General features: G+C 61.0%; 2 protein-coding genes across 12 annotated transcripts in view; one reads left to right on the top strand and one right to left on the bottom strand.

Annotated features, from left to right (window-relative positions):
* The window catches only part of ARVCF (ARVCF delta catenin family member), a 55,372-nt gene extending 33,181 nt beyond the window's left edge, over positions 1-22,191 (top strand). The window contains exons 1-18 of one of the 8 annotated variants that reach the window (XM_023192608.3): positions 1,083-1,207; positions 4,571-5,005; positions 10,023-10,181; positions 10,376-10,902; positions 11,865-12,364; positions 13,016-13,199; positions 14,017-14,134; positions 14,504-14,675; positions 15,386-15,403; positions 16,353-16,424; positions 17,839-17,966; positions 18,285-18,435; positions 18,736-18,934; positions 19,017-19,128; positions 19,226-19,316; positions 19,628-19,681; positions 20,108-20,193; positions 20,761-21,337. In XM_023192608.3, coding sequence (XP_023048376.1) covers positions 4,640-5,005; positions 10,023-10,181; positions 10,376-10,902; positions 11,865-12,364; positions 13,016-13,199; positions 14,017-14,134; positions 14,504-14,675; positions 15,386-15,403; positions 16,353-16,424; positions 17,839-17,966; positions 18,285-18,435; positions 18,736-18,934; positions 19,017-19,128; positions 19,226-19,316; positions 19,628-19,681; positions 20,108-20,193; positions 20,761-20,868 — 3,045 coding nt within the window. In that variant the 5' untranslated portion in view covers positions 1,083-1,207; positions 4,571-4,639 and the 3' untranslated portion in view covers positions 20,869-21,337. The other 7 variants (XM_023192610.2, XM_023192607.1, XM_023192612.3 and 4 more) reach the window with 7 other exon arrangements.
* Positions 22,192-23,033: 842 nt separating this feature from the next.
* COMT (catechol-O-methyltransferase) overlaps positions 23,034-24,869 on the bottom strand; it is a 26,122-nt gene continuing 24,286 nt past the window's right edge. For all 4 annotated transcript variants that reach the window (XM_023192622.2, XM_023192623.3, XM_023192624.1 and 1 more), the window contains one exon: positions 23,034-23,533. In XM_023192622.2, the coding sequence (XP_023048390.1) occupies positions 23,333-23,533 (201 nt within the window). In that variant the 3' untranslated portion in view covers positions 23,034-23,332. The remainder of the gene's footprint in view (positions 23,534-24,869) is intronic.

Genomic DNA, 24,869 nt, shown 5'->3' with positions numbered 1-24,869 from the left:
TACTTGTCCTGCTTCATTTTATCCATGAAAAACAAACATGCTGGGCAGCCAGGGAGCAAGCCAGGAGGGAAAGTGCTGGTTTGTCACTGCAGCTGCCAAGCCCTCACGGCCCCCGCCTGCTCCCCTGGGGCCCTGGGGCCCTGAAGGGCAACACTGGGCTGGGCCTGGCACACCCAATCCCACCCTGTGCCTGGCTTCCAATGCCTGGCCCCTGCCCTTTTCTGGATAAGGCATCACACACACACCAGCCACTTCCAGGCTTAGGATCTCTAACTTCATGCACCCCCAGCCAGAACCTCAACCAGGCTTGTCCTCAGTTTTTACTCTGTCACGTGTAGCAGGCACCACCCTTGTTCCTGGCCAGTGTGGAGGTGAGTGGAGGCTGGACTGCTGGTCTCCAGACCAGTGTTGCCGGGAGCTCTCAGGCTATGGTCACCTGCACCTGCCTCAGGGTCTTGGGCACCCATTAGTGAAGCGGCTTCTCACTCCCTGCTTGCTGGCCACACTGGCCATGCCACACCTGCTGTGTGGCTACAAATGGTCCCCCACCCTTTCTGGGCCCTGGTGTCTGCCTCTGTGAGATGGGAGTGGGGTGGCCCTGTGAAATGGAGGGTGAGCTGGCATGTGCTATGGGCAGCAGAGGGCCTGGGAGGTAGGAAGCTTTCATCATACCAGCTCTTCCTGCCCTTCCCAGCAGGTTCCAAGCCGCCCATGGCCCATGTTTCTGCTAGGCCTTAGCAGGAAGTGGAGGAGCCAGGTCAGAGTCCCATGACCCATGGGGAGTGAGCCGGCTGCTTCCAGACAGCCTCGGATTAATGACTTTTAATTTAGAATTTAATCAGTGTGCTTCCCTCTAGAGGGCTGGATGCTCTGGTCTGGGAGTGAGTTGTATGGTCTGTGAGTGGGGTGGGCAGGGGCCCATGATGGCCTTGCCAGGCTGGTGCCCCACCCCACTGAGCTTGCTCTGCTTTGCCTGCAGCTGGCGGGCGCCCTGGTCATGGAGGACTGCAAAGTGCACTCGGCCGCCAGCATCCTGGCCTCGGTGAAGGAGCAGGAGGCCCGCTTCGAGAGGCTGACACGGGCACTGGAGCAGGAGCGGCGCCATGTTGCCCTGCAGCTGGAGCGTGCCCAGGAGCCTGGCATGGTCAGTGGTGGCATGGGCGGTGGGCAGCCCCTGCCAATGGCCTGGCAACAGCTGGTCCTCCAGGTAACAGCCTAGTGACTTGGGAAGGGTGAAAATTGCCAAGTGGGAAAGCAATCAGTGGGTCCTGGTGGACCACAAGCCAGCATGCAGTTGCTTATTGCAAGATTTGATGGGGCTCCTGGGGAGGAAAGGAAAATGGGATCCCAGGTTGGGCTGGACCCACTTGGGTATGCTAGGTACCATGTGAAGAGTGGGCAGGACACAGCCCAACACTCAGAACAGCACCCTGCCCTGAGCCCTCAGGGACCAGGCAGCTGGATGGGGTCCGTTCTGGGCAGCGCTTTGGTCTGCCTAGAGACACTTTAGGGGTTTGCCTGCCCCATGCCTAACCCTGCTACGGTGTTCATTGCATGCACTGGTGGGTCAGCCCCAGGAGGAGGCTGGAGCAAGGCCCAGAGCTCTGCCTGCAGCTTAGAGGCTGACCTGGGAGCCTCATTTTCTCTGCTGGTCATTATCCTCAGAATGGGCTCAGGCCCCTACTCAGCCTCAGGAGGTATAGAGCCCTCTGTGTTCCTTGGCCAGGCCCTAAGAACTCTAAAGCTGGGTATGCAGTGAGCAGTTAGACCACTGGGACACCCCACTCCCAGCACCCCAGTGCTCTAACCTGTAGATGAAACAGCAAGGGCCCCTGACTTGGGGTTGGGAGGCTGAAACAAGTACATGCAGGGAGACCTGGGTTATGGTGTGATTATCATGGTTCCTGTTACTGACTGAGGCCTAGCGCAGTGAGGAGTCAGGGTGGAGCTGTCCCAGCAGCCGCTGATAAGGGGGGCCTTCCTTACCAGCCAGCTTAGAGGCTGGGGCGTTGCCTCCTGCTGTGGCCTCTGGGTTCTTCACAGAGTGACCCTAAGAGGGCTCACCCAGCAGAATTTGTCTCCCTGGCTCAGCTCCCTGCCCCTCTAAACCCAGTAACCAGACTTCCCCCCAGCACACTCCCAGCACCTGCACCCGCACCCACCCTTCTTTGGTCCTGCTGGGCTCTGACTCTAGGAACCTGCGCCTGGCACACACATGCCAGGAGTTTGGGGCAGCCTGGCCCTTCTCATCTAGAAAGAAAGGGAGCAAATGCTGGTCTCTGCTAAGGCGGCCCCATGGGCTCTCCTCACCCGACTGGGGCCTGTGGGGCTCAGAACCAGCAGCCTGTGTCAGGCCGAGGGACCTGGGGTTGGTGACTACTCCCTGAGTCTTGGTGTCCTGTTGGCCAGCAGGCAAGTCATGCTTCCTACGTCTGCTCACGAGATCCTCATAAAAGGCCCAGCCCAGCACCAGTGCATGGTCAGTGCCAAATTAATGTCCCCAGAGGGTCTGAGACTCACTGGGGGGCCCTTTTTCGTGGCCCCTGGTGCTCAGAGGCCTCTGGTGGGTCTCGGTGCTAGGGCCACTCTCACAGCCTCAGACTTGAGATACTCCAAAATGTGAGGCCTGTACCCTCAAACTTGAGCGGGGGAAGCAGAATGCTGGGCCCAGCTGGGCCACATGGGGACAGTGGAAGCCAGTGACCCCAAGGCCGCCTCTTAGGCGCCAGTGTGCTCAGTCCAACCCTCCCAGACCGGAACAGTCCTCAGACAGGCAGTGTGGGAGGACCCGAGGCACCCCAGAGGGTTGATGCCCCGGCGGGAAGATGTTCCCACAGCCTGGAGCTACCCTGACCTCCTCAAGCAAAAGACTTCAAGACCTTGGGCTACTGCCCCTCCACTTACCACCCCTGCCCCTGAACTCCCCACCCCGGCCCCACTCCACCCCTGCCCTTGATTTTCTCAGGCTGGGATTGAAGAGAGCATGTGTTGCCAGGGCTGCAGCTCAACTGGCTGGGCTGATGAGGATACTAGGGGAGGCAGGGCCACATTGGGCTGGCCAGGCTTCCCAGATTGGTCTTAGTAGGAAGTGCCTAGCAATCTACCTGCTGAGCCACAAGGTGAGAGCCTGGGCAATGGCAGGCAAGGCAGGTAGCTGGGGACTGAGGCTGGTGAACCAGGTCAGGGGGAGTGCTGCTGCACTCGCAGGGCTGCTCCAGGATCCTGGCTACCTGCTCTTCATCTTCCAGCAGGAAGGGGCCCCTCCTCTAGACAGCCAGCTGAAGCAGGACTGACGCCCACCCAGTGGGGAGGGGTGCCATCAGGGAACTTGCCTTGGGCTCGTCTGAGGTGGGTAGGTAGCTGGGGCACTAGCAACTGGTGCAGTTGAGAAGATGGAGCCAGCTTAAAGATAAGATGCGGTTGCGTTTCTGGCGCAGTGTCTGGTCCTCTGCGCTCTGCTCTAGGGGTTCCAGGCAGGTCTGCCTAGATGCAAGATCCAGGAGTTTGGCCAGTACTAGGGTAGCTCACCCCTCTGCAGGTGGGGGAACTGAGACTCAGAGGGGCACACGGTGGGCACCTAGAAACGAGCATGATAGCTGAGTGGCCTCTGTATATGGCATTCAGGGCAGCAGGGAGTGGTCCCTGCAGAGGCTGTTTTCTGAGGGGTCTGCGGAGAAGCCAGTGGGAGGCCTGGGCCCGAGCCCTTTCTCTTTTTTTTTGTTTTTTTTTTTGAGGCGGAGTCTCGCTCTGTCACCGGGACTGGAGTGCAGTGGCCGGATCTCAGCTCACTGCAAGCTCTGCCTCCCGGGTTTATGCCATTCTCCTGCCTCAGCCTCCGGAGTAGCTGGGACTACAGGCGCCCGCCACCTTGCCCGGCTAGTTTTTTCGTATTTTTTAGTAGAGACGGGGTTTCAACGTGTTAGCCAGGATGGTCTCGATCTCCTGACCTCGTGATCCGCCCGTCTTGGCCTCCCAAAGTGCTGGGATTACAGGCTTGAGCCACCGCGCCCGACCCAGGAGCCCTTTCTCTTGCCAGACCCACTGAGCCTCCCTGGGTTGGTCCCAGCTCATTTCATTTCAGAACCTATTTCCCTGTTCGTGATGCTGGAGCCATTGGCTTGGCCTTTGTGGGGTTTGACATAAGAAGGTGGCTCCAGCCCAGCCCTTCCCATCCCGTTTTTCACCGCAGCAGAACCAGACTCCCTAGGGTGTGGCCCACATTGAGGCTGGCCTGGGGGAGCGGTGGGGGTGCACTCCGGGCTTCTGTGCCTCAATGGGGAGAACCCAAGATACAAAGTGGGGGTCCCCTGCTGGGCCCTTTTCCAGGTCCCCATTGAACTCTGTGGGGACGGTTCCTTGCAGGTCCATTCGGAGTGGCGGCTAGGCAGGAGGGTGACGGGGGGATCTGGGAGACTGGAGGGATCTCGCAGACCGTGACTGCTGTCTCACTGGCCCCCATTTCACGGCAGGTGAAACTGAGTCGCAGCCAGGTTTGTGCCAGTGAGGGAGGCCTTGCGCTCTGTCCATCGCAGCACGGGCACCTGCCCTGTCGGAACTGTTTCCCCCTCAGCAGGCGGAGTGAAGTGTGGTCATAAACCGAGGCCTGGGAAGGACTTGGCCAAAGTCTTTCGGCGGGAAAATGACACCCCTGCCGCGGGGAGGGGAAGGGGCAGAAGCCCAGGCCAGCAGTGGGTTGGGGGGGGATGGGTGGACAGGGTACGACCCCGGGGCTGCAGGGCCCCACCCCCTGTCTCTGGGGGGCGGGACCTCACCCCGCCCACCTGCCACGCCCGCCCCGGCCCCCGCCACGCCCCACCTGGGCGCGGCCCCGCCCGATTGGCTGCTCGCCGTGACCGCCGCCAGATCCGCCCCCGCGGGGAGCGAGTCCGCCGAGCCTGAGCCCGAGCGGCCGAGGCGCCGGAGCCGAGCCTGGTCCAGCCACAGCCACCCCCGCCACTGGCCAGCGCCCCCGAGCCCCGGCCCGATGCCGGCCGAACTCAGACAGGTTGGAGGGAAGTTGGCTTGGGGGGACCCTGGCCCAGGGGTCGGAGGCGGAGGGCGGGGCGCCGGCCTGCCCGGGAGGACCAGCTTTTGTTCCGCGGAGCCACTGGCCCGAGGCGGCTATTGTCTTGCGCCCCTGGCTGGGCTGCGTCAGGCTAGGGCCAGGGCCAGGGCCAGGCGGGTGGCGGTGTGAGCGCGGTGCCCCCGGGTGTGCAGGAGGGGCAGTGGGGACTGTGGAGCCCATCCCCGGGTCCTCGGGGGCCAGGACCCCTGGCAGTTTGACCCTCCTCTTGGAACCGGCCGGGACCGGGTGGGCGCTTCCTGGCTAGCGCCCAGGACAGGTGCCTGAGGACACGGGTGGAGAGCCAGGGCCTTCCTGAGCAGCTCCTGTCTGTGCAGGAAGGAGGCTGGAGTCTGAAGAGAGAAGCCCGGGTAGGCCTTCTGCTCCCTGAGAGGCTTCCTCGTCTTCCCTCCACACCCCTTGCGCCGGCTCTGACTCCCGGGACCTGCAAAGGAGCTTCCGGAGCTTTAATGGAAGTCTTCTCTGCCCCTGAGGCGCACGTGATGGGAGGGGTAGAGACAGGCCCTGCCCACTAATGGATGCTGGAGGGGATCTCTAAGGAAAACGGGGTCCTCCCCCTCTCAGCATTGAGGCGGGGCGGGGGGGGGGGGGGGGGGGGCGGAGGCATAGGCATAGGCAGTCTGCTCTCTGCTTGGAGCAGTGCTGGATTCAGTAATAGGCAGGGAAACTGACTGAGCAGAGGAGAGACCAGCCAAGACCCTCTGTGGTGGGAGGCAGGTCTCCCACACACCTGCCCACCTGGGCAGCCAGGTCCCTGCCTGTTGTACGGCCCTGGTGTGGCCCCCAGGGTCTGGCCCTCAGAGATGGAGGGACCGGTTTTTGGGAAATCCATGGTCACAGTGTGTCCGATGACCCTGAGATGAGTTTGGGAAAGCTGAGGTGGATGACAGTCGGCCCTGCTCTCCCACCCCAAGCTTGCTCCCCCAGCTTGGCTTTTTGTCTTCTCTGCCTGGGGCCACGCCCTGGCAGGTGCACTGCTGTGTGGAGGAGTGAGCTCCAGGTCCTGGAGGCTGGTCAGAGCTGTGGCACTAAGGGAAAGGGCATTTTGTGGTGGCCAAGGGCTTGCTGCCTGGTGGAAGATGCCAGCCTGGCTTGTCCTGGACTCTACCTGGGAGGGCCATGCTGGGGATGGAGGAGATTCATTCATTCATCCATCTGATGGCAGCCACCTCCTGCCCTCTGGGAGCCTGGCCTGCAGGTGTGGGATCCAGGTGTGCAATCTCACTTTAACTCATTCCCTGTGTGTGCTAGCCGGGCCTTGGTCAGGGGAGGAGCCTGCCCCTGCAGTCTGTTCTTCAGGACACAGACCGTGGTTGTACATCTGTGAAGTCTAGCTGTTTGGGTAGATAAATGCTATGGGACCAGGGCCCAGCCACCTGTCTACCAGCAGTTCCTCTCTGTGTCGGTCCAGTCTTGCTTTTCTGCTCCTGTGTTCCTTGCATTTTGCCACAAAGGTGGGACTGGTGCTACCCGGCATGTCCCATGACCCCAGCCCCCTCTGTCATTCCCACCTCCTTGTGAAGAAGCTGAGCCCCAGGTGCGTGGTGGGGCCCAGAGCCCCTATGCTGGGCTCAGCCCTGTGTTCTTGGGACCCTCTTGTGAGCAGGGGTAGGTGGTCTACCTCCCTGGCCACTCTGGCCCTTCCCACAAGCCCAAGGGAGCTCATGGGAAGGCTCAAGCCTGGGCAGCAGCCTGTTTCCAGGCCAGTCCTGGGGGCCCCAGACCTGGTGCACCAGAGATTGAAGAGCCAAGGGAGGGATGAGTGCTGGGAGCCTGGGCAGGATGCAAGAGGAGCAAGGATGGAGCCCCGGCTGGGGAGGGGGTAATGAGAGACGACTGACAGGATGCAACATGTGGGGTTGGACTGGAGGTAGGGTGTTCAGGGTAGACCCCATGTCTAGAGTGCAGAGGGGAACAGCCCAGAGTCGGGTCTGAGGCAGAGGCTGTGTGGGGCTGCAGGGCCAGGGTCCCTGAGAGTGGGCCAGTCTGGGAAGGTGCATATCAGACTTGGACACTGGGGCCAGACAGGGATCCAGGGACTGCAGCCAACTGCAGCAAGGTGGGCTGTTGAGAGTCAGCCCACCATTTCACAGCCCCACCCTAAAGATGTTGCAGAGACCTGAGCCACCAGATGGCTAGGGCCTGTCACTACTCTACACCTCAGTTTCTCTCTCTGCCAGTCAGCTCTTAGACTCCCAGAGCGGATGTTGGGGAGGTGATTGGCAGAGTTGGTGGCCCCTGTCCCTGTGTGTTGACAGTCTGTGAGGCCCTGCCTGGATAAGGGTCTTGACACACGATAGAGGACGGGAGGATGTGTGCTCAGGAGTGTGCCTCAGGGAACAGTGGGTGCCGTGCCCTTGGGGTGCTGTTAGAGCACACAGGTTGATGTGCTTGGCCTGTGTCAGGCTGGGTACTCACACAGGTACATGTACATGCCTGTGTCCCTGTCTGAGGGGTCATGTATATGCATGTGTGTGTGCCTGGGCATGTGTAGCGGGGGCCGGGCTTTCCTGTGATCACTGGCTGACTCATGCTTCTGCCACCCGGGTGAAGTCATCGCTCATTTTTAGCTCCCTGAGGTCATTTGCCAGCAGAGACTCTTGGGGCCTCGGGATCCTACTGCCGAGCTACTAGGCCGGGGCTGATGGGTGATGCCGCAGGGTTGCCAGGTCTTGCTGGGGGGCACCTGGCTCTCCTGGACCACCCCAGCTCTGCTTGTCAGACCTGCACCACAGCCTTGGTGGGAGGGATAAGCTGGGCCACAGAGTGGCATCCAGGTCCTGAGATGTCCTTCCCTTTTCGTCTCCCCCTTACCCCCACTGTCTAGCTAGGGAGGAGGGGGCTCTTCTCCGAGTCTTTAATAGATGTAAATATATGCATATATGAGGGGCCACATCCCACTGGCAGAGTGTCCTGGGTAACATCCCCTCAGTCTTGCTGCATACCCTCCTCACCCCGTTGCCAGAAATGTAGCCCCTCAGTGCCTGGGCCCCTGCTTAAACTCTGATGAGCTCCCCCCAGGGCCCAGCAGAGAGAGCTCAGGGCCTGATACACATTTGCCAGATACAGATGGGGTAGCCCAGCCCCAGCAGTGATGGGCCACACAAGCCTTCTCCTGCTTCAGAGCAGTCCCAGCTCCCCAGTGCCTTTGGAGAAGAGCCCAGCCTGCCCTGCATGGCAGCATACCAGTTGTCCCCACTCTAGGCCTCAGTCTATTTCTTTTTCCCAGGGAACAGGTCCCGTTTTCCTAGCCAGGCATTCCACGTACATCTCAAGACTGAGGGCGAGATGAGGCCCAAAGGCTTCCTTGCCAGATTGCCTTCTCTGGGGGTGCTTGAAATCCCATTTGCACTGTGAAGTTCTAGGTAAATCCTCTCCCCCTGCCAGGCCTCAGTTTCCCCATCTATAAGGTTACCTGTCATCCTCCAAGACCCTGCCCCTGGGAGAGGGGGAGGTACCTTCTGTGGCCACCTCTTCCCTCTGTCAGTGAGCCTGAGGGATACACCTGTCCTAACATGTTGGTGCAGGCCCCTTCCCGGACACCTGCACTGCGTGCATTTGGGGGTCAAGTATTCCACCAGGATAGGACCCTGACCTGGGGAGGCTTCCCAGCCCACAGGCCTTGGTAGGCAGGTCCTGAGGGCAGCGCTGAGTATCTAGCCTGGCTCACCTCCCAGGCCCAAGAATGGGCAGTCTCCCTCTGGAGCCTGGCAGAGCTTGGTGTCTGGGTAGGCCCCAGGGGGCCCAGGCAAGGGACCCATTGTGCAGGGACCAGGGGCCTGGGCCGCAGAGCAGGGCCTGTCCTCCTGCTGACCCTGCCCTGGCTGCCTGGGAATGTGCTCCCCCTCACCCACCCACCAGGGCTTGGGTTTCAGCTCCTGCCTGTCTTGGCTAGATGCCAATCCCCGGATGTTGGTGCCATGTGGCCCTGGGGCCAGGCACCTGTGCAGTCAGAGGCCCAGAGCAGGCTGTGGGTCTCAGGTCCTCAAGCCACTCAGCGCAGCAGGGGTTGGGCCTGGCTCTGATGTGGGCCAGCCTAGCCTCTTTGAGCCTCAGTTTCCCCACTGGTAAGTCCAGTCAGTAGGCATGTGGATAGAAAAGTCTCAGTCTAGAACTGTCTTGCCTAGAATTCCAGTGTTGTCACCCCATGCAGAATGGTGGCAAGAGCACCCATAGGCTCAAATCCACTGTGTCTGGTCTCTGATATGATGCCCAGAGTCTCAGTCACTGGGGGCGCCATCCACTGGCCTGAGGTAGGGCCAGGCTGTGCCTACACAACACTAAAGAATGTCTGGACTAGAAAGAGTAAGGATATATTGGTGCTACAGGTGCATGGAGTGTTCTGGGAACTGCTTATTTCTGTCCCTTGAGGGCGTCTGGCTGGCGTTGGTGGCGGGAACCTTAGTGTGGCCACAGTAGGCAGTGCTGAAACAGCCCCCACAAGGCTTCTATACTCAAGGTTTCTGGGGTAGGCGAGGGAGGAGGCCCCAGGACACCATGATGTCCCAGCTAGGGGTGGTGGGTGACATCAGGAAGGCATCCCGCAGGTCTCACTGGCGCCTCCTGGGGCCTGGAGGAGCCTGTGGCAGCCAGGCCATGCAGCTTGGGGAGGGCCCTCTAGACTTCACCCCCAGGGTCTGTGGCCTTATCTGCCAACTCAGCTTGAGGAGGCCTGGGATGGGGGTCCAGCCCCAGGGTCCCCCCAGGATGGGGTGCCAGGGAAGGGTTAGCACCTTGATGTTCAGAGGGCAAGAACTTATTGCTGTCCTTACCAGCTTGGGCCGAGACAGGCCCTGGGGTGGGTGGGTTCAGGACCAGGAGGAAGGCACCCTGGTGTGCTGGCTAGCACAAGCTGAGGCAGAGCTGCTATGCGTGGGGACCTGTACTCCAGGGATGATTGAGCAGCAGGCCTGCCCACCAGTGCCCCTCCTTGCCCCAGGAGCAGAGCCCAGGCAGCCAGGCCTCACTGGCCACGATGCCGGAGGCGCCTGATGTGCTGGAGGAGACCGTGACCGTGGAGGAGGACCCCGGCACACCCACTTCCCATGTGTCTATTGTCACATCTGAAGATGGCACGACCCGGCGCACCGAGACCAAGGTATGGACAGGCCCAGGCAGTGGGTAGGTGAGCAGGGCCAGGCTGCTACAGCTGTCTCACCTGCAGAGTGGACATGGAAACTTGCCCCCTGGGGCTTCTCATTGCTCGAGTGGGAAATTAAGGCCAGCCAGGCCCCAACAAAGCAGTTTCTAGGCCTCTCGGGCTACCCCACCTACCTGCCTATCATCTACCAGGTCACCAAGACTGTCAAGACGGTGACCACTCGGACAGTACGCCAGGTGCCCCTGGGCCCGGACGGACTCCCCCTGCTGGATGGCGGCCCCCCACTAGGCCCTTTTGCTGATGGTGCCCTGGACCAGCATTTCCTGCTGCGTGGTGGTGGCCCGGCGGCCACACTCTCTCGAGCCTACCTCAGCAGCGGGGCTGGCTTTCCCGAAGGCCCCGAGCCCCGGGACAGTTCCAGCTATGGCAGCCTGTCCCGAGGGCTGGGTGTGCGGCCCCCACGTGCTGGCCCCCTTGGCCTAGGCCCTGGTGATGGCTGCTTCACACTGCCTGGCCACCGGGAGGCCTTCTCAGTGGGTCCTGAGCCTGGGCCACCAGGTGGCCGCTCCCTGCCCGAGCGCTTCCAGGCAGAGCCATATGGCTTGGAGGATGACACGCGTAGCCTGGCCGCTGATGACGAGGGTGGCCCTGAGCTGGAGCCTGACTATGGCACGGCCACGAGGAGGAGGCCTGAGTGTGGGCGGGGCCTTCATACCAGGTGAGCTGCACCCCGTCCCCTGTGGCTACCTCCTCTGGGAAGTCCACCCTCCACCCAACTACAGAGTACCCCACTTGTCAAGCGGCTGCAGTTGAGTTAGTCGTGCACGTTAGTTTGAATTGGCCTTGGCTCTTGTCAGGGAGAGAAGAAAGGTGGACCCTGGGGTGGTAGGAGTGCGACTGGGCACCATCCTGCAGGCCCAGGGCCTAGGAAAAGCTGGGAAGAGTGCCAGCCACCGGCCTTGCTCCATCCACACTCTGGGTAACCAGAACCCAGAGCCCTGGCCCTTGTCACAGCCCCTGATTCTGTCCCCATTGCCCTTAGTTTCTGCATCTCCGGAGTGGGGACGTGACCATAGCCCGGGTCTGGATTCTGTTGTGTGACCCTGGCCAAGTCACCTGACCACTCCTAGCCTCGGGGCAGTGGGTTTGATGACAGCAACCCACAGGGCTACTGAGAGTTAAGGAGATCTTGTGCCCCAAAGGGCTGGTGGCCTGAACACCCCTCGGGTGGTCCTGCTGGGATGGCTTCATGCAGAGAGAGCCATCTGCCCACTCTCCATCCTGGCACAGCCAGAGATGGTCCTCATGGAAGATAGGGTGGTTTCGTGGAAGGGAGGTGGGTCTCTCCAGCAGCCCTAGCAGATATCGCACAGAAACATGTTTTGCTTGGGATCGAGGAACACTGCCCGGTGACAGCAGTGAGTGAGCTTGCTGTCCTGGGAGGGTTGCCTGGGTCCTGATAGCCTCTGGCTGGGGTTTGGCATTTGGCTGTGAATTGGTTCTCACTGGGCTGGTGCATGACTCTCTATGTCCCCACCATGCTTCGGGCGGTGATGCAGGTGCTCTCAGCCCAGCCCTGCTGGGTGAGTTTGCAGTCCTGAAGAAGGTGTCATGGGGCAGCTCAGAGGCAGGGCTGGCGGCTGCTGTGACGATGTCCACGCGCCCCACTTGCCTGTGCAGGGCCTACGAGGACGCAGCAGATGATGGCGGCGAGCTGACGGACCAACGGCCTGCGTTCCCAGCGGTGACGGCGCCCCTGGCCCAGCCTGAACGGGGCAGCCTGGGCAGCCTGGACCGGCTGGTGCGGCGCTCGCCCTCAGTGGATAGCGCCCGCAAGGAGCCGCGCTGGCGGGACCCTGAGCTGCCTGAGGTGCTGGCCATGCTGCGGCACCCCGTGGACCCCGTGAAGGCCAATGCGGCCGCCTACCTGCAGCATCTGTGCTTTGAGAACGAGGGTGTCAAGCGGCGTGTACGGCAGCTGCGGGGGCTGCCGCTGCTTGTGGCACTGCTGGACCACCCGCGGGCTGAGGTGCGGCGCCGGGCCTGTGGGGCACTGCGCAACCTCTCCTATGGCCGTGACACTGACAACAAGGCTGCCATCCGGGACTGTGGTGGTGTGCCTGCCCTGGTACGCCTGCTGCGGGCCGCCCGGGACAACGAGGTCCGCGAGCTTGTCACTGGTGAGTGGGACCTGGCCATGCCCACATCCCCTGGGAAGAGAAGAGTGCGAGGCTCAGCCCGGGAGGAACGAGGCCCCTTGGCCTGCGACCGCCTGGGAAAGCACCCGGTGGGCAGGAGTGCAGCTGCTGAGACGCTTGTCCCAGGAGCCAGGCATCAGGCCCAGACGCTGTGACAGGTTCCCCAGTCTCTACCATAGGCGGGAGGCTGACAGTGAGCCCCTCAGGCATGTCCCCTCACCTCCTGCCCCAACAGAAACTCCCCTGGGACCCGCCTCCTTGGTTCCCACCCCAACAGTACAGTGGTGGGGCTTGTGCCTTATGGGACCTGAGAGACAGGTCGGGTCACCTGACCGTGTCTCTGTGAGGCCCTGTGGCCTCAGGATTGTTAGTGCCACCTGCCGTGTGACAGAGAATGGGTGGGACGGGACAGTACTGCCACACCCGTCTCTGCACCTCCTCCCCTTTGGGGTTCCTTCCTAGCTGGAAACCAGTACTGGTGTCCCCCAGAACCACTCGCGGCTTTTGTTACTTCCTGCTGTTCTGTGTGAGCTGGGACATGAGGAGAGTGGGACAGGTCCTGAGCGTGGCCACCTGGGGAGGTAGGCAGGCGGTGCATATGGTCAGCACGGGTTGGCCAATCGTACCCCACAGGCACACTGTGGAACCTGTCGTCATATGAGCCCCTGAAGATGGTCATCATTGACCATGGCCTGCAGACGCTGACCCATGAGGTGATCGTGCCCCACTCAGGATGGGAGCGTGAGCCCAACGAGGACTCCAAGCCACGGGATGCTGAGTGGACAACTGTCTTCAAGAACACGTCGGGCTGCCTGAGGTGTGGACCAGGCCTGGTGCTAAAGCCACATGCACACCGGGCCCCGTCCTCATGGTCCCAGATAGTGTGGAAGATGGCAGCAAGCTTAGGAGCACCAGAGCTTGGGAGCTTCAGAGCTGTGGCACAAGTCCTGTGGATGAGAAGTGGGGCCGGATGGGGCTGTACTCACCCCCAGGTGGTGCCCCAGTCTTCCCAGGGGCACCCTCTGGAGGGGTCTCTGTGGTACCATAGCCCTGCTTAGCTCTCACCTACCTTCCCATCACTTGACAGCCAGTGGGGAGCTGGGACCTCCCTGTTCATCTGCCTGGGAGGCCCATCCCAGCCACTTGTGACCTCTGCCCTTCCCCTCCTACCCCTGGGAGGCCCTGCCGACCCCACAGAGTCCTGGGTCCCCACAGTCTTGCTTGTCCATCAGGGTGTTCCCCTACAGCCCTGCAGGCTCTTGACCTTGGGGTAAGGTGGAGCCCAGAGCTGCCACTGGGGTGGCGAGGGACCCAGAATTGCCTATGCACAGGTTCAGGTCTCTCTGAGTCTACCTGTCTCTTTCTAGGTCAGCTAGGAGGCAGGAAAGCCCTGTCTTCCCCTGCTCAGCTATCCCTAGCCAAGATAGCTGTCTGCCAGGGCTCCCCTCCTGAGGCTGGGGACAGTTCGCTTCTCCCACTTCACTGAGCTCCAGGCTGTAGGGTCCTTTCCCAATAGTGCTAGGAGGGCAGTAGCAAGGGCCTGTTTTGGAGATGAAGACAAGCCCATGAGGCCAGAGTGGGGCTGGGAAGTTTGTGGTAGCCAGGGGTCACCTGGCCTGCTCTTGGCCACACAGGAATGTGAGCTCTGATGGTGCTGAGGCCCGGCGGCGACTCCGGGAGTGTGAAGGGCTGGTGGACGCGCTCCTGCATGCCCTGCAGTCGGCAGTGGGCCGGAAGGACACGGACAACAAGGTGGGCAGGGATGGTCACAGCCTCATACCAAGGGCTGGAGAGACGATCATGCAGGTCCCGGGAGGCTGGAACTGTGGGAACAGCTCAGGGGAATGGGCTTATGGTTCTGGGGCGGCGTTCTGGGCATGGCCTGCCTCACAGTGACCACACTGAAGTAGGCACTGTCCTGCAGGCAGAAGGTGCTCCATGAGGCAGGGGCTTCCTCCCATGGACCCTCCCTGGTGGTTACCGCCCTTTTGCCCCCCCGACTGAGGCTTCCCTGTCCCTTTGCTCTTGGTGCCTTCATGCACACCACCTGTGGCCAGTCTTTCCTGAGGGCTGGCCCTGTGCCTAGGGTGCCCTGCCCCAGCCACTCACCTCTCCCTGCAGTCGGTGGAGAACTGCGTGTGCATCATGCGGAACCTGTCCTACCACGTGCACAAGGAGGTGCCCGGGGCCGATAGGTACCAGGAGGCCGAGCCCGGGCCCCTGGGCAGTGCTGTAGTCTCCCAGCGCCGGAGGCGGGATGATGCCAGCTGCTTTGGTGGCAAGAAGGCCAAAGGTGGGTGGGGCGGACTGGGGTACCATCTCAACTCCTGCCCCAGCTGAAGGCTCTCTGTACACCCACAGCAGCCCATCATGGAGGCCAGAGGACATCTGCTCAGCCCCCAACAGGCAGGCAGGGAAGCCGGGAGCCAAGGAGGCTGGACTGCCCTGGGTCACATGGTTGACGGGGCCCAGGGTTGGGGGCCCAGGTCCAACCTTCCCCATGTACACTGTGGGACCCCCAGGGAGTACACAAGGGAAGCCTGGTGGTCCCACTGATGCCCAGACCAAGTCTCTACTCCAGGGAAAGTTCCACTCACCCATGAGTTGAGAAAGAGCCATGGCTGTTGCTGCCTGCTGACTGTTTACAGCATAGCAGTAGACTGCCACCAACCTGTGGGGCAGTCCCGCATCTGCCTGGGCAAGATGCCCTGCACACCTTCTCTGCCTCACTAGCAGGGTGTATGTTCCCGGGACCTTCCCAGCAGCTGTGGGGAACCTGTGCGCCACCTGCCCCTACCCCACTGACCCCAGCCAGGCCTCCTCCTTCTTGTCCCACTGGTGGGTGCTCAGCACCCAGAAGTGATGGGATGAGGTTCCACATGCTGCCTGCTTGATCCAGGGTGTGCAGTGGGAACCTGAGGCCTCTGGGAGGGCATGGGGGGGTGATGAGTGCTGCCTGCTCAGGCTCCTCTCCTCTCTCCTCTGCTTCCTCCGGCCACCCAGAGGAGTGGTTCCACCAAGGTGAGTCCCTTTTTATCCTGCTTTCTAGGCCTGGCATGTGCCGTGGGCACCTGGGAAGAGGCAAGCACATTCCAGCCCCAGGGCCCTGCCCCACCCTTGGCTTCATCACTCGGGCTGCCATCTTTATGACAGTGGCAGGTGGAAAGGCCAAGGGGCTCATTTTATAACCTCAGACTTGCCTACCTGGGCAGAGCCGGGCAGAGCCAAGAGTGGGCAGGGCCCGGAGATACTTGTCTCTAAGGGCACCAGGGAGCAGTCTGTTTCTCTGATAGAATGGGGCAGAATGTGGCTCAGAGGGATACAAGGGTCCCATGAGGGTGAGCAGGGCAGGGACCCCAGGTCATCTGGCTCCGCTCTGCTGCCTTCTGAGGCGGTAGAAGTGTCATCTGAGATGGGAGTGTGGCTGAGAGACAGTGGGCTCACTGTTACAAAGGTGTGCAAGCCAGGGCTGCACAAATGTTAGGTGGGCTGCTGTGGGGTTTCTCTTGGCTAGTAGATCCTGGGACAATGTCCTGACCCCAGAGTGGGGGAGTTTCCCCCTAGTTCTGCCTTACTGTGTGACCCAAGCGAGTCTTGTCCCGGTCAGCCTTCAGTTTCTCGGCTTGTATCCACCTGCCATCCAGCCAGGGCTCCTGGCTTCCTCGGTCTACATACCTGGCAGTTGCAAGGAAGCCACCGGGAGGGTCTGTGGTACAGCTCCCAGCACCTGGTGGGAGATGAGTCCTAGGGGCAGGGCTGGGATGTCCCCAGGCCCCACTGCCACCAACTCCTACTCCTAGACTAAACCGCCCAAACTCTGGCAATGGTGCTCCACTCCCACAGGTGCCCAGGCCTGGACATGGGGGTGCCTTTTGGGGCCTGGATAGGAGAGAACTGTGCCCAACCCTTCTGACACACCCATTCCTCATATGGGGTCTGCCTCACCTCCCACACCACCTTTCCCTTCCAGGAAAGAAGGATGGTGAGATGGACCGGAACTTTGACACGCTAGACCTGCCCAAGCGAACTGAGGCTGCTAAAGGTGAGTGGGCTGAGACGAAGCCAGCTTCGCTGGGGGATGTCTGGGCTCAGGATTGCCCTGGTAGTGGAGCTTTGGGCCATCAAGCAGGCCTGGAGAGCCTTAGGGAACAGATGGGGAAACAGGCCCATAGGTGCAGGATTTCCTGGAGGATTATTCAGCATTGGGACACCTGCTGAGGGTTTAGAATGGGAGGCAGTACCATGGGTCATGTCAGGCAAGGTTGGAGGAAACAGGCACAGAGAGGCCAGGGGCTTGCTCAGCCTCATGGTGCATAAGAGGTGGGAAGGTTTGGAGGGACGCCCCCAGTGGAGGTAGGGCCTCCTGTGTTAGCCACAAAGCTGAGTTTACCTCAGGGCTGGGAGCTAGGCGGGCATGCTCACATCCAGGTTCAGAGGCTGGGCCAGACGAACACCTGCAGGGGCAGGGCAGTGCCTATTGGGTTGTGTGCTGGGATCTGGCCTGAGAGAGAGGTCTGCCCTGGTGGGGCCTAACCAGTTGGAAGAGCCTGCATGTCACCAGAGTGGAGGGCCCCAGCTGCAGGAGGGCTATGGGGAAGCATTATAGTTAAAGCAGGGGTGGTGCAGATACCCCAGCAGGGAATGTTCTTGGAGTATGTGGGAGCAGAAAGCCCAGCAGGGCAGGAGTAGAGGGAGCATGGGGCATGGGGACTGGGGAGGGGGTGATGAAATGTTGCTGGGTGAGTACAGGGGAGATTGAGGTAGTATCCCAAGCCAGGCTGAAGCCCCTCTTTGGGGACAGGCAAGCTTGGAAGGCTGTCTTGACCCCTCCATTTCTGGAGCACTGGGCAGAGCAGCAGGATGGCGTCTCAATTGCCGGGGAACCTGGAGTGGTTGCCAGGGAGAGTGCCTCCTGTTGCTAGGGCAGCTGCCCTGGTTGCACTGCATCAATTGACTTACAGAGGGGGGGGCTCTATTGTCAGTGGGGGAGGGTGGGCCCTGTTGCTAGGGGGCGTGGCTCTGCACAGCTTCAGTTACTAGTGAAAGCAGGTACTCTTGCTAGGGGTGTGGCCAATGCTGGTCTTGTTGCCAGGGAAGGTGGGCCATATTGCTAGGGGCGTGGCCAGGATACATAGCTTCAGGGACATACCCGGAAATGCAGTCTTGTTGCTAGGACAGCGTTCCTGGTTGACGCCTCCCTCCCCACCCCAGGCCTCCTGGATGCTCCTGCTGCCAGGCAGGTCCAACTGATTGAGCCTCAGTTTGCTCCTCTGTGAAATGGGAATGCTTTTCCCCTTGGGTGACTATGTTGATAGTAAACATTACGTGACTCATCCACACCCATCCCTGGCCCCAGCTCACCCGCCTCCCGGGAGCTCTAAAGCGGGAAGCGGGAGGGGTATGATGGATGAGAGCAGATTCTGGGTGACCGTGGGTGGCGGTTGCCTTGCACCCAGGCTTTGAGCTGCTGTACCAACCCGAGGTGGTACGTCTCTACCTCTCCCTCCTCACGGAGAGCCGGAACTTCAACACCCTGGAGGCTGCCGCCGGTGCTCTGCAGAACCTCAGTGCCGGCAACTGGATGGTGAGGGGCCAGGTGTGGCAGGGTGGGCAAGTCCTGAGAGAGGGAATCCCAGGCACCTCACTGGTGCAGCTCCTGCCTCTGCTGGCGGGGAAAGGAGGGCCCACTTCACCACCCCAAGATCCAAGAAGTGCATGGGCTGCGGGCACTGCGTGCACCCTGGACGGTGGGAAAGCCTCGGTGGAGGTGCCGTTGAGCTTTTGGGGTAGGGCTTTGTCGGGCACGGGAGCAGGAAGGTCCAGCTGGAGGGAGCGGTCAGGATCTGGAGGTGGGAGAGTGCCTGGGGTGTATGGCTGAGCAACCCTCTCCCCGCCTCCTCAGTGGGCCACGTACATCCGCGCCACAGTGCGCAAAGAGCGTGGGCTGCCGGTGCTTGTGGAACTGCTGCAGTCTGAGACAGACAAGGTGGTGCGCGCCGTCGCCATCGCCTTGCGCAACCTCTCGCTGGACCGGCGCAACAAAGACCTTATCGGTGAGGACGCCTGCAAAGCCACACCTGGACACCGAACTATGCCTGCAGCTCTAGGATCCCATCGGAGGGGGTTGGAGGTTTGGGAGTCCAGGCCCCGCCCCTGTCGTTTCGGCGCTGTCCCACCTTAGGCAGCTCCAGTCCTCCTGGCCCTGTCTCTGAAGCTCAGCGCCCTGCTCGCATGGTTCCTTGTGGTGGTCTCCAGGGGCTTTCCTGGCAGCGTCCCTAGCCCTCGCAGGATCCCTGCTCCTTCCTGGAGGGGTGGGGCAGAGGCGTGTCCTGACACCTAGCCCTGCCCCTCAGGGAGCTACGCCATGGCTGAGCTTGTGCGGAATGTGCGCAATGCACAGGCTCCGCCGCGACCTGGGGCCCGCCTGGAGGAAGACACCGTGGTGGCGGTGCTCAACACTATCCACGAAATCGTGTCCGACAGCCTGGATAACGCGCGCTCGCTCCTGCAGGCACGCGGGGTGCCAGCGTTGGTGGCGCTCGTCGCCTCCAGGTGTGGAGGGGAGGGGTGAGTGGCTTGGGGAGCAGGGGATGTGGGGGAGGGGCCACCACTGACCCCGCCCCCGGCCCCACAGCCAGTCTGTACGCGAGGCGAAGGCGGCGTCGCACGTGTTGCAGACAGTGTGGAGCTACAAAGAGCTGCGTGGTAGCCTGCAGAAAGATGGCTGGACCAAGGCGCGCTTCCAGGTGTGGCTTCCCTGGCCTTCCCTGCCTTCCTTGCTCACTTTGCCTCATTCCCAGCCCATGTGCTTCACCCACCCTGTGTCTGTGTTTTATGTCTCAGTCAGCTGCGGCTACTGCCAAGGGGCCTAAGGGAGCACCGAGTCCTGGGGGCTTCGATGACAGCACGCTGCCACTGGTGGACAAGAGCCTTGGTGAGTGGTGGAGGTTAGGGGGCCTAGAGGGTGGGGACCCCAGCTGTCCCAACTGCCCGACCCTTGGGTGAGGGTGAAGGAGGAGCCACACCTCCCACGGAGACGGCTTCCATAGGCAACTTTCCCTGTCCTCTGCCTCTTGGCTACTCCCCACGGCGTCCGCGCTGCTGTCAAGCTCAGGGTGGGGCTGCCAACTGGCAGAGGTTGGGCACCTTAGTGACAGAGAGCCTCTAGGGCTACCTGGGGCTTCTGTGCCCCGATCCCCCCTGGCCACTGTGTGCAGCCCGCCCCCTCCTCCTCCTGCCTTGCAGAGGGCGAGAAAACTGGCAGCCAGGATGTGATCCCCATGGACGCGCTTGGTCCCGGTGAGTGCAGATGCGGTGTGGTTTGTTTTCTGTGCCGGGAGGGGACCAGGGCCTGAGGTAGGCCTGCTGGTTTTATGGGGTATAGTTGGTGCTGGGTGGAGGAGAGAGATTTGGTTAAGGGGTGCTCAGAGAGTGAGGTACAGGGCAGCTGGAGAGGGGTTAGTGCCCAGCCAGGAGCTCTGGCCCACAAGTGGAGGGGAGTCTGGATAGTTGGAGCTGCCATGGGGCAGGCAAGGGTTGCACCAGCGTGAGGCAGGGTGTTGGTGAAAGCTGGCAGCAGCCCGGATCTCCAGGACAGGGTGGGTGGGGGCCATCTCCCAAAGCCCCTGTCCCACGAGTCCCCTGTGTCTGGGCTGAGAGGAAGATCTGCTCCTACAGGGTCCCCCTCAGAGCACCTCTCATGCCCCCACTTTATTCCATCTACAGATGGATACTCCACAGTGGACCGGAGGGAGCGAAGGCCGCGGGGCATTGGCTCTGCTGGAGAGGCCTCTGAGAAGGAACCATTGAAAGTAAGTGGTCCTGTGACTGTGGGCAGGTACCCCGTGGGGCTCTGTGTCTGGGGGTTGCTGGAGAACAGCCTAGGCCATGCTGGGTCTGGTCTGGGCCCTGGGGTATATAGCTGGGTTGTGGGGCCAAGGCCAGGAAGCAGCCCTTTCGTGCCAGTCAGTCTGTGGGTAGTGATGAGTTTGCAGCTCCCACCCGCTGGGGACAGCACTGCCCGGCCACACCCTGCATGGGCCGGAGCCTTTGAGCTAGTGTGTGTGCACCCTTCTGTGCATGTGTGTGCGAGGGCCCGCCAGGATCCACCGGCGAGGGCAGGACCTGCCGCCTGCTGTGTGCCAATCCCCCAGCTTCCTGTGCAGGCCTGTGTGTGTGCACGTGCCCCCCCCCCCCCCCCCCCCCCCCGGCCCATGTGAGCCACACCTGTCTGGCTCCCTGTGCCCTTGGTGCTCCCTGTGCTGTCCTGGCAGGCCCACCCTTACATCGCCAGCCTCGGCCCTGCCCCTGCCCTGTACCCCCAGGAGCTCTGACTAACCTGCTCTGTTGTGCCTCTAATGCCCACCCGTGCGCTGCAGCTCGATCCCAGCAGGAAGGCCCCTCCCCCAGGGCCCAGCAGGCCCGCAGTCAGGCTGGTGGACGCCGTGGGGGACGCTAAGCCTCAGCCCGTTGACTCCTGGGTCTAGCTTGCATGCCTGGTACGTTCTCTCATCTGGTTGTTTGTCCAAACGTTTCTGCCCTCTGGGCCAGGGCTTCTTGTTGGTCTCCGCTGCCTGCATGCTCTGCTCTTCCTGCACGTTCCCCGCAGGACTTTGGCTTCCGGTCCAGCAGCCCGGTGGCCCATTCCCAGGGAAGGCCAGGCAGAGGTCAGAGAGGGAGGGTGCTCCCTGGGCCCACAGCCCTGTCCCAGGCACTGAGATCAGGGGCCTGAAGAGATGGGACCAGAGTAGGGATGGGCACCATACCCTCCAACGCCCTTCGAGGACCAGCAAGTCAGGATCAGTCCTGGAGCTGACCCTTGGGATCAGCTCACACCACCCAGGGCAGATGCTTCTGTCCACATCTCCATCCATGTAGCCCGTGGAGTTGGCCGCCCTGCCTTGAGGTTGTATGTGGTCCTGTGCCACTCTGGCTGCAGCGTCCACCATCCCCTCTCCCTCTGCAGGGCCCAGGCCCAGCCTCTTGTTTTTAGGGCTTGGATCGTGGAAGAAGGGCCACCCTGAGCAGATCCTGCCGTGGAGCTTGGAGACCCCTGGCGGCAGGGGTTGGCAGCGCCTTGCCCCAGCCAAGCCTGACTTTGGGGACACCTTCCTGCCCCCCACCCTACCTAACTCCCCAGGCCTGAGTTAGCTGTTTACTGACATGGTGCTGTGTGTGAGCGAGTGACAGAAGGCCCGAGGAGGCCAACTGGGCTGCTAGGGCAGGGCCCAGGGAGGTGGCAGGGAAGAGTGCCTGGCTGGGCTTTGGGGCCGGTGGGATAGGAAGGTGCCCCTGGGAACAGTGCCCAAGAGGTGCGGGAAGGCTTGGTGCCAGGGGCAGGTGGCTAGGCAGGGAGGGGGCTGGGAAAGAACTTGGACTCCTAAAGGTGGAGGGGCTCCCTGGGCACCCTGCAGGCAGGCAGACCACAGTGTCAGGGGTGCCCCACAAGGCCCAGCCCTGGGCAAGGAAGCTTTGGAAGCAGCAAGGCGGGGGTCAGGCTACAGGTGCCCCACCTCCCCAGAGCCCTGCAGTCACGTGAGGCCCCTGTGCAGTAGAGAGTCCTTGTCTAGCTGATGCTGGCCGGGGCTGGGGCCGCCGCATCTGCCTGGAGCCTGGGCAGCACCTCCAGGACTGACCTTCGGCAGTGGCTTGGGGACTGCTTTCAGTGCCTGCTGTTTGTGACTCAGAAGAAAAACACTGAGAAAAAGCATTAAAAATAAGCCAAAATAAGACTGTTGTATTGGTAAACATCTAAATTTTTGTAAGAAAATTTAAAAATTAAAGCAACAAAGGAACTTTTTGCTTTCTGCTACTCGGGTCTGGCACAAGTGGCTGGCTCCTCCCTTGTGTCAGGGCCTCTGCGCATCTGGGGCAGGGCCCTGGGTGGAGGTTGTCCCAGGTGTCCATCTCTTGTGTCCTGCAGAGGCTGTTTCTGGCCCTTGGGTGGCCCCAGGCTTGTCCATTTGGGCTCACTGGTCTCTCTATCCATAGGAGTGGGCTGGCTGGGGGCTAGCCAGGCCTTGAGCCCAGGAGTGGAGTCTTGGCTAGGGGCTGGTCTGGGTGCAGGTGGACTTAGCTAGCACAGGGTTGAGCTCTGTCCTGGGCCTGGGAACTGGGCCCTTGGAGCCTCTGAGGTGGCCAGCAGTCTGACCCCTTAGAGGAGCTGAGGGCAGCTCTGGGTGTAGGTGGACACAAACCAGCACTGCATCCTCATTCACGGGCCGGGGGGGGGGGGGGGCAACTGCAGGGATGTGGCGGCTGATCTCAGCCATTGCCTCTTCTGTAGGCAATGCCCAGTGGGAGTGGGGAAGGAGACGCTTCCACTCCATGCCACATGGGGCCCAGAGGAGCTGGTGCTGTTGTGGGGTCCACCTCTCCCCAGCGCCTGCTTGGTCAGATGGGTGTGAATGCTGGCTGACTCCTCTGTTCGTTTCCCAGGCCGGGGCTAACAGGTGCCCCTGGCTTAGCTGCAGGAGGGCTGACCTCTGCACCACTGTGGCTGGGAGGCCCGTGGGCCAGGCATGCCACCCAGAACCCAGCCAGCCAGGGGCCCCACCCTTAGCTTAGCATCCATCAAGGGGAGCTTTGAATGTCTGGTGCCCAAGTCAAGGGCAGCAGGAGAATGGCAGTCGAGAAGGATGTACTAAGTTGATTTATATCTCGATATTTACAGTCTTAATTTCTATTTTATATTTTAAAAACATGATATTAGTATGTAAAATACTATAGCTAGCGGGTGTTAGTAAAGAGGTCACGACTGAGTCTTAGGAAAGGAGAGCAATCCAGTGCTGCAGTTCAGAGAGGTCAGCATGGCAGGGCGCAGGTCTCAGCCGAGGTGTGCTTTGCATTTAGGATACAACCCAGAGCCGCAGAAGGTCAGCAGGAGCACGTCTGTGGCACCCTCAGAACCAGGCTGGGTGAGGGAGCCTGAGTGGGGGGCTGGGGGGGCAGTCAGGGCCGTGCTTCACTGCCTGGGCCCTTATAGATGGCCTTCTCCAGGCCATCCATCACCTTCTTGTATTCCAGGAATGACTGGTAGTGTGTGCACTCAAAGCGGCTGCTCCCGCGCACGTGTGCCAGGAAGTCTGGTGCACCTGGGCAGATCACGTTGTCAGCCAGTAGCACTGTCCCTTTCCGCAGCAGGCCACATTCCTGCAAACAGACCAGGGGGTGGGGGAGGTGAGGGTCATAGGTGCTCAGAAAACCTGGCCCAAACCAGGATGGGTACTCCTCACCAGGCCACTGCACCACGCCTGTGCCTAGCCCCTGGGGCCAGGTTTCTGCGTTCTGCTCAGCATGACTCCTGCAGGAAAGGACTGTACAAGACTTGGGTGCCATCTCTAGAACACGGGCCCCGTGAAGACCTCATCAACTCCTGTATCCATCCCTTAGAATAGCATGTGGTACACAGTAGGTTCTCAATAAATGCTAGCTGGATGAGTGGAAACAGTGGGGCCCTCAACACCTAGTGCCAGGAACTCAGGCTTATGAGGGAGAGGCACGCAGGGAGAGGGGTTGCTGGTATGGTCCCTGGAGACAATATTGGCCTGATCAGGGTGACCCTGCAAGGCTGGGTTGGGGCAGACCTCCCACCACCAAGTCTGCCCCTTGGAGTCAGTTCTGAACATCCCCAAGCTCCTGCATTTGTAGACCCCCCACCTCCACCGGTGCCTGGGCCCTGGGAGGACACAGAGTTCTTCTGCCTGGGTTCTGTGCAGAAGGAAGGAGTTGTTGACACGCAGCCACAGGGCATGGCCCGTGGGGTCCACTATCAGGAGAAACTTCATAGAATGCTTGCCTATCAAAGCTGCAAGGAGGATTTGCTTATGTCACATAAACAATAAAGAAACCTTGAGAGGAAGTGTTTTTTCTATGGGGAGGAAGGACCCACCAGGGCAAGGGACACCGCAGTCACCTTGTCGTGGAGATTTGACTTAGTCACCAAACAAAAGTTAATAAGCAATCTCAAACATCTAACGTACAGTAAAATCAATTCGCAGGTAGGTGCCTTGAAACACTGGCATCCGACCCCACATCCCTCTGGGATGCGCCTAGAGAGTCCCACAGGGCTTGCAGCTGTCCCAGTGGTGGGTGGCGGTCGTTTCCAGCCCGTGTGCTGCAGAGAAAGCAGAGGGGCTTTCACGTGACAGTATGGACACCACACGGCTGCAAGGTCAGTGAGGTCAGGGGACAGCCCCAAGGTCCGGACTTGAACAGGAAGTACCACCGTGGATCATGATGTGTTTTCTTTTTTTTTTTGAGACGGAGTCTCGCTCTATCGCCCAGGTTGGAGTGCAGTGGCCGGATCTCAGCTCACTGCAAGCTCTGCCTCCCGGGTTTACGCCATTCTCCTGCCTCAGCCTCTTGAGTAGCTGGGACTACAGGCGCCCGCCACCTCGCCTGGCTAGTTTTTTGTATTTTTTAGTAGAGACGGGGTTTCACGGTGTTAGCCAGGATGGTCTCGATCTCCTGACCTCGTGATCCACCC

Source organism: Piliocolobus tephrosceles, chromosome 19 (assembly GCF_002776525.5).
Source record: "Piliocolobus tephrosceles isolate RC106 chromosome 19, ASM277652v3, whole genome shotgun sequence".
In the NCBI taxonomy this organism is placed as follows: domain Eukaryota; kingdom Metazoa; phylum Chordata; class Mammalia; order Primates; family Cercopithecidae; genus Piliocolobus; species Piliocolobus tephrosceles.
This window is presented reverse-complemented; position numbering and strand designations above follow the sequence as displayed.